At 38.6% G+C, this 17,413-nt stretch overlaps 1 protein-coding gene and 1 long non-coding RNA gene across 2 annotated transcripts; one reads left to right on the forward strand and one right to left on the reverse strand.

Moving 5' to 3' along the window:
* The first annotated feature begins 426 nt into the window (after positions 1–426).
* On the forward strand, positions 427–1,838 carry LOC103446348 (uncharacterized). The gene is made up of 3 exons (XR_530865.4): positions 427–619; positions 821–881; positions 1,566–1,838. It is a non-coding gene; the product is annotated as an uncharacterized lncRNA (long non-coding RNA).
* Positions 1,839–15,479: 13,641 nt separating this feature from the next.
* LOC139193870 (7-deoxyloganetin glucosyltransferase-like) lies at positions 15,480–16,624 on the reverse strand. Its single transcript, XM_070817662.1, has 2 exons — positions 16,129–16,624; positions 15,480–15,824 (listed from the first exon to the last, which is right to left on the reverse strand). Exons 1-2 carry the CDS (start codon positions 16,550–16,552, stop codon positions 15,622–15,624), a joined length of 627 nt encoding a protein of 208 aa, XP_070673763.1. The 5' UTR covers positions 16,553–16,624; the 3' UTR covers positions 15,480–15,621.
* Between the last annotated feature and the right edge of the window lie 789 nt (positions 16,625–17,413).

The following is a 17,413-nucleotide window of genomic DNA, read 5'->3' on the forward strand; positions in this document are numbered from 1 at the left end:
TGTGTGGCGCACTACCCTTTTCATTTTCACCTTACTCATTGCTACATAGAAGAAGTAAAGAAAAATAGTACAATGGGACTTGTAGCTCAAATGATTAAATCATTTATATTGATTGAAAAAATTATTATTGCACGTGACATTCTAGGTTTGAAACTATGTAAGACTTTTTTTTTTATAAAGTTTCTTTTTTTTTTTTTTGGTAAAATTATTATTTTTCTTTGTTGGATTTTTGTGGGTAAAGTTGGAAACCAATAGATACAAAAAGGTCAAGGCCCAGGCCCAGGCCCAACTAATAAAACAAAAAACCATAAAAAAACATTTGAAATAATAAATAGGGCACGGAGCAGAAAAGCGAGATAGCCGTTAGAGACAGACCATCTAGACTTTTCGGTAGTATGAAGATCCGACGGTCAGGAATTAGTAGCCGTTATTCAAAACGAGACGAGCACATGCCCTTCTCTCCCAATTTGAATCTGATTGAGAGAGAGAGAGAGAGAGAGAGAGAGAGAGAGAGAGAGAGAGCGGCTTCCTATGGCATTCATTTCTCTCTCGGGAGTTTGAAGATTCAAAGCTTTGTTATTTGCCTTACTGTAATCGAGTCCCTTGATTTCTCTTCAAGGTTTGTGGGTTTCTTTCGATCATTCGTTTTTTTTTTTTTTTAAATTTCGAATGTTCTGGGTTTCCACTGTTTCAGATTTTCGGACGTTTTCTTATTGTTCTTCCTGTTCTAGATCATGAGTTTTTCTGCTTTCATTCAAATTTTAATTTGGGGTTTTTGAGTTTTTGATTTCTGTTGTTTGATGGTGATTTCGTATTGAAGGTGATCGAAATGGGATCAAAATAGAACAATCCAGCTCTCGTTAGGCCTTCAAATTTCCAAGGTAAGAGAAGTAGCAGAACCCCAGGATGTAAATTTAACGTAATTTTTCAATTTCTGAATTTTTCTTAATTTATGTTCTTCGTTTGCATTTATTTTCTTTGAAATTTTGGAAACGGTCCGAGAATTTTGGGGGGGGGGGGGGGGGGAGGTTGGGCCGAATCATTGACCAGCGCCTCAGGGATGTCCACAACCTCACCAGAAAAGAATGCCCTAGGTTTGATTCGTTTTCTAGTAGCTTTCCTTTACAAATGAACTAATTCGAGACATTATAATCATCGTTATTCAGGAAAGATGATACTTATATTTTGATGTTTATATATGAGGTTTGCACAATTGCTCCAACAGCAGCCCAAAGGATCTTTTGTTTACATTTTGGTTTTTCAATTTTAGTTTGAATTACAATTTTTGGTATTGGTTTCATGTCACAACAGAAGCCATTGTTGTGCCCAGACCTTTCTGAGTTTATTTGGTCATATTTTCCGTACACTACCATACATTTGTCCATTTAAATTTAAAAGAGCATTGTTAGAAATTTCAGAGCAGTGGCCATAAAAGATAAAATATGTTAGATCCACATTTTATTAAATTACAATTCTGGATTCGGAGGAAAAAAAAACATGCATCCCTATTGCAAAAATGTTGAACTCGTATGAAATCCTAACTGAAAGTTTATGCATGAATCCAGCAAAAATGTACAGATGATGAAACTTTGGACTAACCGGACTAGCGTAGTGGACATTTCTGCATTTGGACCCCCGATCTGTAGGAAAGTGTATCTAGGAATTTCAAAGTGGTGTATAATTTATGGGGTGGGAGTGAGTTGAGTGGAGTGAGTGGATCCAAATGCAGAAACTTCATCAGAATTGTTCTGGTATGCTTTCTAAAATCCCCCTCAATAACTATTTGTTTGCTTTGACTATGCTTCCATGAAATTTCTGTCGATTTTAACTGCTTTAAATTCTCTGCCAATTGATAATGTAGACTGATGTGGTTGATGATAATGTAGACTTGCTGCTGGATGCAGGATCCAGTTTTACTTTTCTTTATGTTCATCGTAGCTGAAAATAGAACCGTCATTTGAAGCATCTAGAAACTTAAAATAAAAAAATAAAAAAAACTTCAAGATAGTAGGGAAAGAGTTAGAAAATTGAGTTACCTCCCAATAAGCTTTTTATTTAACGTCTATAGTTAGAAGCAGCAGAAGTCCTGTGTTTAAGCCACTGGATCCTTTAAAGTCAATGACTCACGTGCTACCATAGGAGTCCAAGTACATTTCCAACCTGGCCATTAACCTTGAACTCATGACCGTTAAACTCATTTTTAATAATCTCCACATCTGCATGTGAATAAATCTCAGTAACCACATAAGGCTTAACCCACCTTAGAGACACATAGAATTTGCATGCTAGGGATAGGACCACATAACAATTTGTTTGATTTTGATTATGTTTGCATGAAATTTTTGTTGCTTTAACTGCCTTAAATTCTCTGCCAATGATAACGTAAAACTGATGTGGTTGATGCTGGATGCAGGATCCAGTTTACTTTTCGTTATGTGCACTGTAACTGAAAATAGTGTCACCTTGTATCTTTTGCCTGTTAACTGCAAAAGCCCAAATTTTTTACTCCCTAGCTTGTTTTACCAACTCAGTTTTACACAGCACAGTATGTTCACAGGTACTCATGAATTTTTGAACCATGTGTTTTTTTAAATTAGAACTAATTATGAAAGAAACGAAGTAAAAATAAAATATTTCTAGATTTTTCAAGGTTTTTTTTTTTTTTCTTTTGAAACTGTTGAAAATTAAATAAAGCTTAAGAAATAAAAAGCATCTAGAAACTTAAAATTAAAACTTAAAACATAAAGAAAGTAAGGAAAGATTTAGAAAATTAGGTTGCCTCCCAATGAGCGCTTTATCTAACGTTTATAGCTGGATGCAGCAGAAGTCACTGGATTCTTCAGAGTCAATGACTCGCATGCTAGTATCATAGGGTGACTCCAAGTATGGTTCCAACCTGCGACCATTAACTTTAAAATCATGACCTGTAACCTCAATTTTAATCTTCACAGCCCCATGCGAATAAACCTTAGTAAACACATAAGGCCCAGCCCACCTTTGAGACATAGAATTTGCATGCTAGGAAATTTATGTCACTTTAACTACTTTAAATTCTCTGTCAATTGATAATGTATAACTAATGTGGTTGATGATAGGTAGACTTGTTGCTTGGATGCATGATCCAATTTTACTTTTATGTACGTTCATTATGGCTGAAAATAGGACCATCTTGTATGTTTTGTCTACTACCTGCAAAAGCCCAAGTTTTTTAATCCATAGCAAGCTTTGCCAACCCAGTTTTACACAACAGGGTTTAGGACAAAATTAAAAACAGAATGTAAGGCACAAAATTAAACTAAAACTAATTAGGAAAGAAAAAGGTAAAAACAAAACATTTATGGATTGTCAAGGTTTTCTATTTTTTTTTTTGAAACTGTTGAAAATAAACTAAAATAAAATAAAACTTAGGAAACTAAAAGTATCTAGAAACTTAAAATAAAAAACTTAAAGAAAGTAAGGAAAGAGTTGGAAAACTGGGTTGCCTCCCAATGAGCGCTTTATTGTTTATAGATAAACGTAGCAAAATTTTAGTTGTTAAGCCACTAGATTCTTCAGAGTCAATGACTCGCGTGCAATATCATAGGATGATTCCAAATACATTTCCAACCTGTGACCATTAACTCATGACCAGTAACCTCTTTTTTAATCTCCACATCCCCATGCGAATAAATCTTAGTAACCACATAAGGCCCCACCCACCTTAGAGACATAGAATTTGCATGCTAGGATAGGACCACATAACAATTTGTTTGCTTTTGACTATGCTTGTGTGAAATTTATGTCGCTTTAACTGCTTTAAATTCTCTGCCAATTGATAATGTGGAACTGATGTGGTTGATGATAAGATAGACTTGTTGCTGGATGCAAGATCCAACTTTACTGTTTGTATGTTTTGTCTACTACGCAAAAGCCCAAATTTTTTAATCCATAACATGTATTACCAACCCAGTTTTACACATCACAGTATGTTCACAAGCACTCATTAATTTTTGAACCAAGTGTGTTTGAAAATTAAAAACGGAATGTAAGACACAAAATTAAACTAGAACTAATTAGGAAAGAAACAAATTTAAAAATAAAAAATATATATATTTTTGGATTTTTCAAGGTTTTCTATTTTCCTTTTTTTTTTGAAACTGTTGAAAACAAACTAAAATAAAATAAAGTTTAAGAAATTAAAAATATCTATAAACATAAAACAAAACTTAAAGAAAATAAGGAAAGAATTGGAAACTTGGGTAATAGATGCAGCAGAAGTCTAGTGGTTAAGTCACTTGATCATTTAAAGTCAATGACTTGTGTAATAGACGTGACACTAAGTACAGTTCAGGCATGTGACCTACCTTGAACTCATGAGGATTTTTAATCTCCACAGCCCCATGCGAATAAAGCTTAGCAACCACATAAGACCTAGCCCACCTTAGGACATAGAATTTGCATGCTAGGATAGGACCCCATAACAATTTGTTTGCTTTGACTATGCTTGCATGAAATTTCTGTCACTTTAACTGCTTTAAATTCTCTGCCAATTGATAATGTAGAACTCATGTGGTTGATAATAAGGCAGACTTGTCACGCCCGATCCCAACATACGTCGAGAATCGACACGTGAAAAGGAAAATAATGTCCGTTGAATACGGTATAAGTTACAGAATAAAATACTTTAATTGATAAACCAAAATAATATGAAGGTGGCTAAGTTCTCCACAAAATATTTACAAATATGTACATCCCAAAAAGAAGCATAATCTTTGCTTTACTAAGAACAAGATTGAGGTGCTCAAAAGAAAGTCCCAAAGATAAAGTACAAGATAGGATAGGGGTAACCTAGCACTCCAAATCTCTGATAACCGTACCGCTACCCCACCTACGAACCTCTCGAAGCTACTCAGACTTGTTACCTGTAAGATCAGTGCCTACACCATCGAAATGGTGCACCGAGCAAACAACAACCCAGATAAGCTACGAAGCTTGTGTGAGCGATAAATAATACAAAGTATATGATACTAATAATAAAACCAACCATCATTCACAATTATAAACCTTGAATATAAATCATTTATAAGAAATCACTACCAAACCTTGCAACCTCCGAATGAGTCACACATACATCCAACGAGTTTTCTAAATCAAAACTCAGAGTTCTCAAAGCCACATTCACAGATATATTCAAAACATAGTTAGAGAGACGTCGTTCGGCCGAAGCCTACACAAGTAACCAAATAGGAAGTGGCCCCCCAAAGCGGATCAACCAAGCAAAGCCACCCCTAAGAAAGTAACCAAGTAGGTAGTGACCCCCCAATGCGGATTAACCAAGCAGAGTCACCCCTGAGAAAATAACCAAATAGGTAGTGACCCCCCAATGCGGATTAACCAAGCAGAGTCACTCCTATAACTATTGGAAGGTGATCACCCAATGCAGATTAACCAAGCGCGATCCGCAAATAGTATGGTCCCTTAACGCGGATTAACCAAGCAGGACCATCCAGGACCATTGCTACGTGATGCAGACTTAGTGTCACCTAACCCCATGACACTAGGGTAATGGTCCTTTACAATCCTTCATTTCTATCAAACCATCAAATATATATTCCAAAACATAATCCATCATTTTTATCAACCATCACATATATATCCCAAAACACAATCCATCATTTTTATCAACCTACATATATATCCCAAAACACAATCCATCACAGTTCAAATATCCAAGTCACCTAATGTTTCATAAGTAGATCGACGACAACTTAATAGCAACAATTATTTAGCATCAGAACTATTTTAAAAATCCATAGTGTAACCACAAAGTTTATTAGAATCACTCACCTGAGATCCACACTAACGCACTCAAAAACGAGAGTCAAGGCATCACGTTCTATCACCGCCTAACAAGGTACAAACCACATTTATATTTCCTTCGATAATTCACATACTTAAAACTCTCATATATCTCCCACAACAACATTTAATGAGGAATCGAACTATCATTCTAAGGTAGGGTCCATGATCTTACGTCACTTATTCCGTAATATCTAATCACTAGATTTTCACTTGTAAGTCCCTAAGGTCCTTAAACAATATCTACCATAGCATACTAAAATTAGTGTCAATACACTGTAAGATCGTCAATTGTTAGCGTTATCAAGTGGCGGACCTTATCGATAAAATACTCAACCAACAACATTTTCATAAATCGAATGTCACACACCGGAAAATTTGACTTTCTCTAAAAATTCTCAAATTTTACAAGAATAAAGATTTCAACAAGTAGAGTAAACTTTATACTTGTGGTCGAGTCCAATTTGGCCGGGAAGGCCCTCAAATTGGCTCACACCCAACGAACCCTAAGGTGGGTGTTCTTCACTTCGGTTTCCTTGGTGTTCCAACGCCCCAACCACCAGTTAGGTCCTGTTCTTGGGTCCAAGGGAAGTTGATTAAGGATGATGGTTAGTGGTGATACTCTCTGGAATGACAATTCGTCGTTGAGAACCCCCGGGTTCTCCTATGGAGTTCTATCCGAATTAGACCTTAATAACCCTTGATTTTTGGTAGAGAGGGAAGGGAGAAGATATTTAAGCAAGTTACAGGTGAAGGAGATAGGAGAATCAGCTGAGAATTTGTGGAACTTACATGAAATGGCTGGTTTGAAAACGGTTTGGTGGTGCACACAGTTCACCAAATAGGGAAGAAAGAAAAAGTGTCCCATTTTTTTCCTTTAGTTCGCCTTTTCTAGCTCCCCCCCCCCCCCCCCACAAAAACCATTTGATTGATCTTTTTTTTTTTATATTATTATTTATTTATTTTTAAACCAACTTAACTTTTAATCCACATGTGGAAATTAAACAATTCCCACAATATATAGTTCACAACTTAAACATCAGCAACTATACCGTTATAATTCGAACTCGCAAATGGCTTTCGCCTATGCATTCGTGGGTTTGAGATCTATTTAAAAATACTAGTTGTAACTTCCAAATATCAACGAAAGATAACGATTGATTAAGAAACTTCCAACTCGATAACTAATCAATTACTAAACTTAAATAATGGAATTAAAATTAACTAATAAAGATAACGTAATCGCGAAATACGAATTTAAAATTCGAGATACGTAATGAATGGTGAAATTCCGAGGATGGGAGTTCACATCCTTCCCCCCTTAAAAAGAGTTTAGTCCCCTAAACTCAACGCATCTGAGTCAAATATATGGGGATAATGTTGGCGCATCTCAATCTCTGGTTCCCAAGTTGACTCCTCCACACCATGATTATTCCATAACATGCGCACCAATGAAATAGTCTTGGTGCGGAGAGCTTTCTCTCTCTGATCAATAATTTCAATGGGGTACTCCTCATAACTGAGATTTTCCTTAACCTGAATAGGCTCATAAGAAATTACATGAGAAGGATCACTACAATACCTCCGGAGTGAGGATACGTGGAATACTGGGTGAATGTGAGACAACTCTGGAGGTAGTGCAAGGTGATAGGCAACTTCGCCCACTCTCTCCAATACCTTAAATGGTCCAATGTACCTTGGACTAAGCTTCCCTTTACGTCCAAATCTAAAAACGCCTTTCATAGGTGAAACCCGTAGCATATTCTCCAATATCGAACGTCACCTCACATCTGTGAGGATTAGCATAACTCCGTTGTCTACTCTGAGCGGCTAATAGATGTGCACGGATCATAGAAATCTTTTCTGCTGCAATCTGTATTAACTCTTGTCCCAATAATTGACGTTCTCCTACTTCGTCCCAGTATAAAAGATACCTACACTTTCTTCCATAAAGTGCCTCATATGGTGCCATCTTAATACTAGCCTGATAGCTATTATTATAAGCAAATTCAATCAAAGATATCTGCTTATCCCAATTACCTTTCAAATCAAGTATGCAAGCTCGAAGCATATCCTCCAACGTCTGAATGGTGCGTTCTGACTGACCATCGGTTTGAGGATGAAAAGCTGTGCTAAAACTCAACTTAGTCCCCATAGCATTATGAAGGCTACCCCAAAAACGAGAAGTGAAACGAGGATCACGATCGGAAATGATGGATACTGGAACTCTATGCAACTTAATAATCACATCTAAAAATAGTCTTGCAAGTCGCTCAAGAGTATAAGTTTTCTCAACAACAATAAAATGAGCAGATTTCGTCAATCGATCAACGATCACCCAAATGGAATCATGCCCATCACGAGTTTTCGGTAAGCCTGTTACAAAATCCATGGTAATGTGCTCCCACTTCCACTCGGGAATAGGGAGTGACTGAAGTAAACTTGTAGGTCGCTGATGCTCTGCCTTAACTTGTTGACAAGTCAAGCAATGTGCGATGAACTCGGCAATCTCTTTTTTCATATTTCCCCACCAGAAATTATCACGAAGATCTCGATACATCTTTGTGCTCCCAAGGTGGACGGAAAAATGGGAAGTATGAGCCTCCTCCATGACCTCTCTCCGTAGGTTTTTAACATTCGGAACACAAAGTCGAGTCCTGTAACAAAGTACAGCACTGTCAAAAATGGTAAAATCGGGCCGAGTACCTGTTCGTACTCCTTCCATGATCCGAACTAACTCTGAGTCTTCACTTTGGGTTGCTTGAATCCGATTAATTAACGAAGGTTGTACCGTAAGGGCTGCGAGGAGAGGATCTCAACCCTGATTAATCGGTTTAATCTCCATTCGCTTAAGATCCTCCGCTAACTGACCAACCTGAAGTGATAAAGCTGCAACACTAGTTAAGTGTTTCTGACTCAAAGCATCAGCAACTACATTTGCCTTACCAGGATGATAAAGAATCTGACAATCATAACCTTTCACCAACTATAACCAACGTATTTGTAGCAAGTTTAGCTCTCGTTGGGTGAAAATATACTTGAGGCTCTTATGATCGGTATAAATCTCACAAGACTCCCCATACAGATAATGTCGCTAAAGCTTTAATGCATAAACCACAACAGCTAGTTCTAAATCATGAGTGGGATAATTAAGTTCATGCGGCTTAAGTTGGCGAGAACCATAAGCCATAACCTTACCGTGCTGCATCAGAACGCAACCTAATCCTTTATGGGACGTATCAGTGTATACTACAAAACCTCCAAAACCAAATGGAAGCGTAAGAACAGGTGCAGAGACGAGTCTCTTCTTTAGCTCCTCAAAACTAGCCTCACATTCATCATTCCAAACAAAAGGAGTATCCTTCCTTGTCAGTTTCGTCAGAGGAAGTGCTAACGATGAAAAACCTTTAATAAATCTGCGATAATATCCAGCTAAGCCCAGAAAACTCCGAATCTTAGTCACCGTGGTAGGTCGACTCCAACCGACAACTGCCTCCACCTTGGTAGGATCCATCTGAATACCATCCCTCGAAATCACATGGCCAAGGAATTTAACACTTTCCAACCAAAACTCACATTTGCTAAACTTAGCATACAACCTATGATCTCGCATCATCTGCAAAACAGGTCTTAGATGTTCCTCATGTTCAGTGGCACTCCGTGAATAAATCAGAATGTCATCAATGAACACCACCACAAACTTATCAATAAACAGTCGGAACACCCTATTCATCAAGTTCATGAACGCAGCAGGGGCATTAGTCAGACCAAACGGTAAAACGAAGAACTCATAATGACCATAGCGAGTCCGAAAAGCTGTATTTGCTATATCTTCTTCTCGGATCCTCAACTGATGATAACCAGTTCTTAAATCTAACTTACTAAAATATTGAGCACCTTGCAGTTGATCAAACAAGTCATCAATCCTCAGTAAAGGGTACTTATTTCGGACTATCACCTTATTAACCTCACGATAATCAATGCACAACCACATAGATCCGTCTTTTTTCTTCACAAACAGAATAGGAGCACCCCATGGTGAAACACTAGGGCGAATTAAACCTTTATCCAACAACTCCTGTAACTGTACCTTAAGCTCCCTAAGTTTAAAAGGTGCCATTCGATATGGAGCCTTAGAAATAGGTGTGGTCCCTGGCATAAGATCAATGGTGAACTCAATTTCCCTCACTGGGGGCAAGCCAGGCAATTCAATTGGAAACACATCAGGAAACTCCTTAAATATTGGGATGGCGTCAACCTTACTGTTTCCTTGATCAACGACCATGACATGAGCTAGATAACCCTGACATCCATGTTTCATAAGTCGTCTAGCCTTAGTGGCTGATATCATTACTGGTGCTAGAATAGGTTTACGATCTCCAACAAACTAAAACTGAGGTTTACCAAGTGGTAAAAAAGTCACCACTTTCTCAAAGCAATCAAAATTCACGCGATACAAGGGTAAGTAATCCATGCCAACAATGACATCTAAATCTCGCATCGGAATAATCATCAAATCCATTGTTATCTCACCCTGACCCACACGAGCCTCACACGATCGAACTACTTTTTTAACGACATAAGGTCCCGAAAAAGGTGAGGAAATAGAGTACGTCACATCTATCATCTCTATAGGTTTATCCAAAGACTTCACAAAATTATTTGATATAAATGAGTTCTCGGCCCCAGGGTCAAATAATACTTTAGCGGGGAGTGAATCAAAATGAATAGTACCTGTAACTGTGTTCGGCTCCGCCTCGACCTCCATAGTAGATAATGCATAAACTCTGCTAACTCGATGAGTACCTGCCTGAGACGTCTTCGCTCCACTGCTCTGGGCCCCATCTTACTGAGAACCTTCACCAAACTATCTACCTCTCTACTGTCCTGCCCTTTGCTGCCCAATCCTCGGCTGGCCCGAGACTGAAGATGCTCTAGTAGGCCTACTCTGCACCGAAGATGCTACTGAACCCCCAACAGTAGCATATGGTATGCCAGTACCACTAGCAGTAATCTGGGGACAATCACGAATGAAGTGACCCATTTCACCACACTGATAACAGGTTCTAGTACCATCTCTACATGCTCCATGGTGGTGATGTCCGTAGTGAGCACAAATCCGTGAAAGTGTCTTATGTGGCCCATGAGATCCTCTGGAAAAACTCTGTGAACAACCTCTAGAAGAAGTCTGGGGTCCACGTCTGAACGCGCTCTAGGTACCCTCACGGAAACGGCCCTGATAACTCGCCCCAGCTGAATGCTGGGAGCCTTCCCTAGAAGTAGCATGTAAGTTTCCATGAGAAGTGCCCTGATATCCCCTATGGGACGATCCCTATGAACCACCAAATAATGGTCCCTAGCGCTTCCGGAATCTACCCGAAAACGCATTAGATAATTGACCATCTGACCGGGCCCTCTTCCTCTGTTCTCCACCCTCTCGTGCATTGCGCTCCTCATTAATCTTAGCTGTGCGTGCACGATCAATCGCCTGGGCGTAAGAAAGCAATCCCTAGACGGATAATAGATCTCTGATACTAGGCTTGAACCTCCTAATAAGTTTCTTCGTTTTCTTATCTTCAGGAAGAGGCTGGGAGAAACGGTAAAACGAGCCATAAAATCAGCCACTGTATCGGCTCAACAGTGGAAAACTCAGCCTCTAACTCGTCTCGGAATGACTTTGGGAAATATTGCTCAAAGAATGCGGTCTGAAACCGCTCCCAAGTAAGAGGTCCCTAAGCTACTAATAATGGACGAGTGATCTGCCACCACTCGTAGGCCTCACCTGTCAACATATACGCTGCAAGATCAACCTGCTCCCCAGATGAGCAATGCAATACTGTGAAAATTCTGGCGATCTGATTGATCTAGGACTCAGCCGCCCATGGATCGACACTACCATCAAAGGAAGACAACTTATGGGTACGGAACTCCCCGTACAAAGGCTTCTCCTTACTAGAAGCCGCTTGAACGTGAGCCTGCATTAACTGTGTCAAATCCTCCATGGCCCGGAAAGCTCCATCGGGTCCATTATAATCATGGCTAGCCTCCTGACCAGAAGTAGAAGTGCCTTCATCGGGAACATCATCCCCAAACTGCTGAGTAGTATCGTGTGGGGTCGTCATAATGTCTGATGCAAGAAGAATTCAACATAAGCATATAATCAACATTCGAGAGACGAATTCACGGACCTAGTCAAGGTTCACAACCCAACCTTCCCAAGGTTTCCTCACTCTAAGGTTAAGGTATGAAACCTTGAACCTAAGCTCTGATACCACAAAAATTGTCACGCCCCAATCCCAACATACGTCGAGAATCGACACGTGACAAGGAAAATAACGTCCGTTGAATACGGTATAAGTTACGGAATAAAATACTTTAACTGATAAACCAAAATAATATGAAGGTCTCTAAGTTCTCCAAAAAATATTTACAAATATGTACATCCCAAAAAGAAGCATAATCTTTGCTTTACTAAGAACAAGATTGAGGTGCTCAAAAGAAAGTCCCAAAGATAAAGTACAAGATAGGATAGGGGTAACCTAGCACTCCAAATCTCTTATAACTGTACCGCTACCCCACCTACGAACCTCTCGAAGCTACTTAGACTTGTTACGTATAAGATCAGTGCCTACACCATCGAAATGGTGCACCGGGCAAACAACAACCCGGATAAGCTACGAAGCTTGTGTGAGCGATAAATAATACAAAGTATATGATACTAATAATAAAACCAACCATCATTCACAATTATAAACTTTGAATATAAATCATTTATAAGAAATCGCTACCAAACCTTGCAACCTCCAAAGGAGTCACAAATACATCCAACGAGTTTTCTAAATCAAAACTCAAAGTTCTCAAAGCCACATTCACAGATATATTCAAAACTAGAGTTAGAGAGACGTCGTTCGGCCGAAGCCTACGCAAGTAACCAAATAAGAAGTGGCCCCCCAAAGCGGATCAACCAAGCAAAGCCAACCCTAAGAAAGTAACCAAGTAGGTAGTGACCCCCAATGTGGATTAACCAAGCAGAGTCACCCCTGCGAAAATAACCAAATAGGTAGTGACCCCCCAATGTGGATTAACCAAGCAGAGTCACTCCTATAACTATTGGAAGGTGATCACCCAATGCGGATTCACCAAGCATGATCACCTTTAAATGTGTATGGCCATACCTAGGATATAAGGATCGCCCAACGCGGATTAACCAAGCGCAATCCACAAATAGTATGGTCCCCTAATGCGGATTAACTAAGTAGGACCATCCAGGACCACTGCTACGTGATGCAAACTTAGTGTCACCTAACCCCATGACACTAGGGTAATGGTCATTTACAATCCTTCATTTCTATCAAACCATCAAATATATATTCCAAAACACAATCCATCATTTTTATCAACCATCACATATATATCCCAAAACACAATCCATCATTTTTATCAACCATTACATATATATCCCAAAACACAATCCATCACAGTTCAAATATCCAAGTCACCTAATGTTTCATAAGTAGATCGACGACAACTTAATAGCAACAATTATTTAGCATCAGAACTATTTTAAGAATCCATAGTGTAACCACGAAGTTTATTAGCACAAAAGATTTCAAAGCAATAACCATAACACATAGATTAGAATCACTCATCTAAGATTCACACTAACGCACTCAAACACGAGACTTAAGGCATCACGTTCTATCACCGCCTAACAAGGTACAAACCACATTTATATTTCCTTCGATAATTCACATACTTAAAACTCTCATATATCTCCCACAACAACATTTAATGAGGAATCGAACTATCATTCTAAGGTAGGGTCCATGATCTTGCGTCACTTATTCCGTAATATCCAATCACTAGATTTTCACTTGTAAGTCCCTAAGGTCCTTAAACAATATCTACCATAGCATACTAAAATTAGTGTCAATACACTGTAAGATCGTCAATTGTTAGCATAATCAAGTGGCGGACCTTATCGATAAAATACTCAACCAACAACATTTTCATAAATCGAATGTCACACATCGGAAAATTTGACTTTCTCCAAAAATTCTCAAATTTTACAGGAATAAAGATTTCAACAAGTAGAGTAAACTTTATACTTGTGGCCGAGTCCAATTTGGCCTGGAAGGCCATCAAATTGGCTCACACCCAACGAACCCTAAGGTGGGTGTTCTTCACTTCGGTTTCCTTGGTGTTCCAACGCCCCAACCACCAGTTGGGGGTTGTTCCTGGGTCCAAGGGAAGTTGATTAAGGGTGATGGTTAGTGGTGATACTCTCCGGAACGACAATTCGTCGTCGAGAACCCCCGGGGTCTACTATGGAGTTCTACCCAAATTAGACCTTAAAAACCCTTGATTTTTGGTAGAGAGGGAAGGGAGAAGATATTTAAGCAAGTTACAGGTGAAGGAGATAGGAGAATCAGCTAAGAATTGGAGGAACTTACCTGAAATGGCCTGTTTGAAAACGGTTTGGTGGTGCACACAGTTCACCAAATGGGGAAGAAAGAAAAAGTGTCCCCTTTTTTTCCTTTAGTTCGCCTTTTCTAGCTCCCCCCCCCCCCCCCCCCCCCCAAAAACCATCTGATTGATCCTTTCTTTTTCTTTTTTTTATATTATTATTATTTTTTTTAAACTAACTTAACTTTTAATTCACATGTGGAAATTAAACAATTCCCACAATCTATAGTTTATAACTTCAAGCGTCAGCAACTATACCGTTATAATTCGTACTCGCAAACGGCTTTCGCCTATGCGTTCGTGGATTCGAGATTTATTTAAAAACACTAGTTGTAACTTCGAAATATCAACGAAAGATAACGATTGATTAAGAAACTTCCAACTCGATAACTAATCAATTACTAAACTTAAAATTAACGGAATTAAAATTAACTAATAAAGATAACGTAATCGCGAAATACGAATTTAAAATTCGAGATACGTAATGAATGGTGAAATTCCGGGAATGGGATTTCACAAGACTTGCTACTGGATGCATTATCCAATTTTACTTTTCTGCACGTGCAAGTAGCTGAAAATAGGATCATCTTGTATGTTTTGTCTACCACCTGCAAAAGCCCAAAATTTTTAGCATGTTTTACCAACCCAATTTTAGCATGTTTCTCAAGCCCTCATCAATTGTTGAACCAAGTGTGTTTGAAAATTAAAAACGGAAAAGTACACAAAATTAAGCTAGAACTAATTAGGAAAGAAGCAAAGTAAAACAAAATATTTTTGGATTTTTCAAGGTTTTCTATTTTTATTTTTGTTTTTTGTTTTTTTTGAAACAATTGAAAACAAACTAAAATAAAATAAAGCTTAAGAAATTAAAAACATCTAGAAACATAAAATAAAAAACTTAAAGAGAATAAGGAAAAAAATTAGAAACTTGGTTTGCCTCTCAATATGGGCTTTATTTAACGTTTATCGCTAGACGCATCAGAAGTCTAGTGGTTAAGTCACTTGATCATTCAGAGTCAATGACTCGCGTGCGATATCATAAGGTGACTCTAAGTACAGTTTTGGCATGTGACCTTAACCTTTAAATCATGTGACACATCCCGACCTGGAATGTCTACTAGGACTCCGAATTGAGCTATGCTGGCCGACACCTGGAATGTGACGAAGCCATAAAGTGTAGTGAAGTGGAAAAAGTGAATAAATTTAAACCTAAAAGTGCCTAAATACAAGAGTGCGCTGGTGAGCGGGAATGAACCCATTTCACACGCGACATCAAAGCATAAGTAAAATACAGTAGTGTAGGTAAGGATCGTACCCTCAGAGGTAGCCACCTATACTGAGATTCACCAAGAATCCTCGTCGATACAAACGTTCAGCAGCTAAAATCTGGAGGAGCACAAAACAGAAAACGTGAGTAGGCAAAAACAAAGCTTTCAATAGATCCCTCAAACCGATACCCTTCATTCCTGGAACCCAATCTATTACCATCTCCAAAAATCCTTTTGTCAAGCAGCTCTCATCTACAACACAACATCCAAGTAAAGGAAAATTAATCTCATCAATATTTTGTTTAATGATAAATTGGCAAAAGGAGTATTTAGGGCCTCTATGGAATGCTTCTGACAAAGCTAAATGCACTTTCTAACAACCAAAAGCACTTCCGACTATATTTCGAAGAAAAACTTAAAAGTGCTTATGATTATGTAGAAGGGTGTTTTGGATTCATGAATAAAACCAGTTGGATTTTTGATAAATTATGTACAAATTTATAATAAAAGCACTTACGCAAAAAATCTTACAAGCAGAAGTGCTTCAGCTTCTCACCTTTCAAAGGTGCAAGTCCTTTTTCCACCAAAATAGGATATTGTTTAGAGCCCATGAAGCCGGCTGCAGCAAAAGGAAAGAAGACTACGATAGGAATTCCAAGCTCTTTAGCAGCTGTGATGGTCGATGTCACAAAACCATCTGAAACCATACAAGTCACTGGAGGATTACTGTCATTCAGTTTCTTGAGGAGGTTACGCAACGGAGCCAAGAAGTTCTTTCTGATGGACTCTTGAAGCAAAGGGAACTCTTGGCGGGGATTGGTATCTGAAAGGCCATCTGGGATTGTTTCATACCGGAAGTCAGGCAAGCCATCGAGGGAGCTGGGGCCAAGAGATTTAAGAAAGCGCTTGTGGTTGTACTCTGTGTTAACAAAAGCTATGTGAAAGCCTTTGTGGTGGAGGAGCTTTGCAAGTTTTAGCATTGCCGTTACATGGCTTGGAAGTGGAAGCGGTGTACATACAGCATGAGGCTTATTGCCTACTACTTTATGGAACTAGTCATCTCATATATCTCTAGTCTAAGACAGGACTACTATATATATGTATTGTATGTATATATGTCATATACATTTTGTATATACTTCAAATTTGTATGATGGTGGTTCGGATAAACAATGGACAGTTGAGTTTGCTCTTTGCATTTTTGACCTATGTCGCACGTGGTAACAGTTTCTCTTTGTCCTATGGAGTGGAGGGCTGCTTGGTTATCACAATCAACACTAACTAAGGAGGTATTCATTCCAGCATATTTTCCTATATCAACGTTGATTGGATTCTAACCTAGGTAAATATGTTGTGATTGTTGACTTTCTCAACACTCCTCAAGTTGGAGAGTGAATATCATGAACGCCAATTTTCCTAACAAAGAACAAAAGCATTTCTTGCCTAAGGCCTTGGTAAAAATGTCATCAAACTATGATGTGGATGGAACAAAGCCGGTGACGATCTTTCCTTCCATAATCTTATCTCGAACAAAATGGCAATCAAACTCAATGTCTCTTGTTGCCACTTAGTACTACGGTCTAGTGGTTTTCCTCTTCACTTGTGAGAGGTTTTAGTTTCAACTCTTGCCAAAGACGAATTAGAGCCATGTTATTGTTATCCCTTATGAGGACACTCTCTCACCGCTTTAGTATAGATAATATTGTTTGTTAAAAAAAATAAAAAACTCAATGTCTCTTTTTCGTTCATGAAACGCGGGATTGGCAGCACTATGGAGAGCTGCTTGGTTATCACAAAAATAGGGTGACCGGCCCTCTATAGTACGAGTACTTCTTAATATT

The sequence above is a fragment of the Malus domestica genome, chromosome 17 (genome assembly GCF_042453785.1).
Source record: "Malus domestica chromosome 17, GDT2T_hap1".
Taxonomy (NCBI): domain Eukaryota; kingdom Viridiplantae; phylum Streptophyta; class Magnoliopsida; order Rosales; family Rosaceae; genus Malus; species Malus domestica.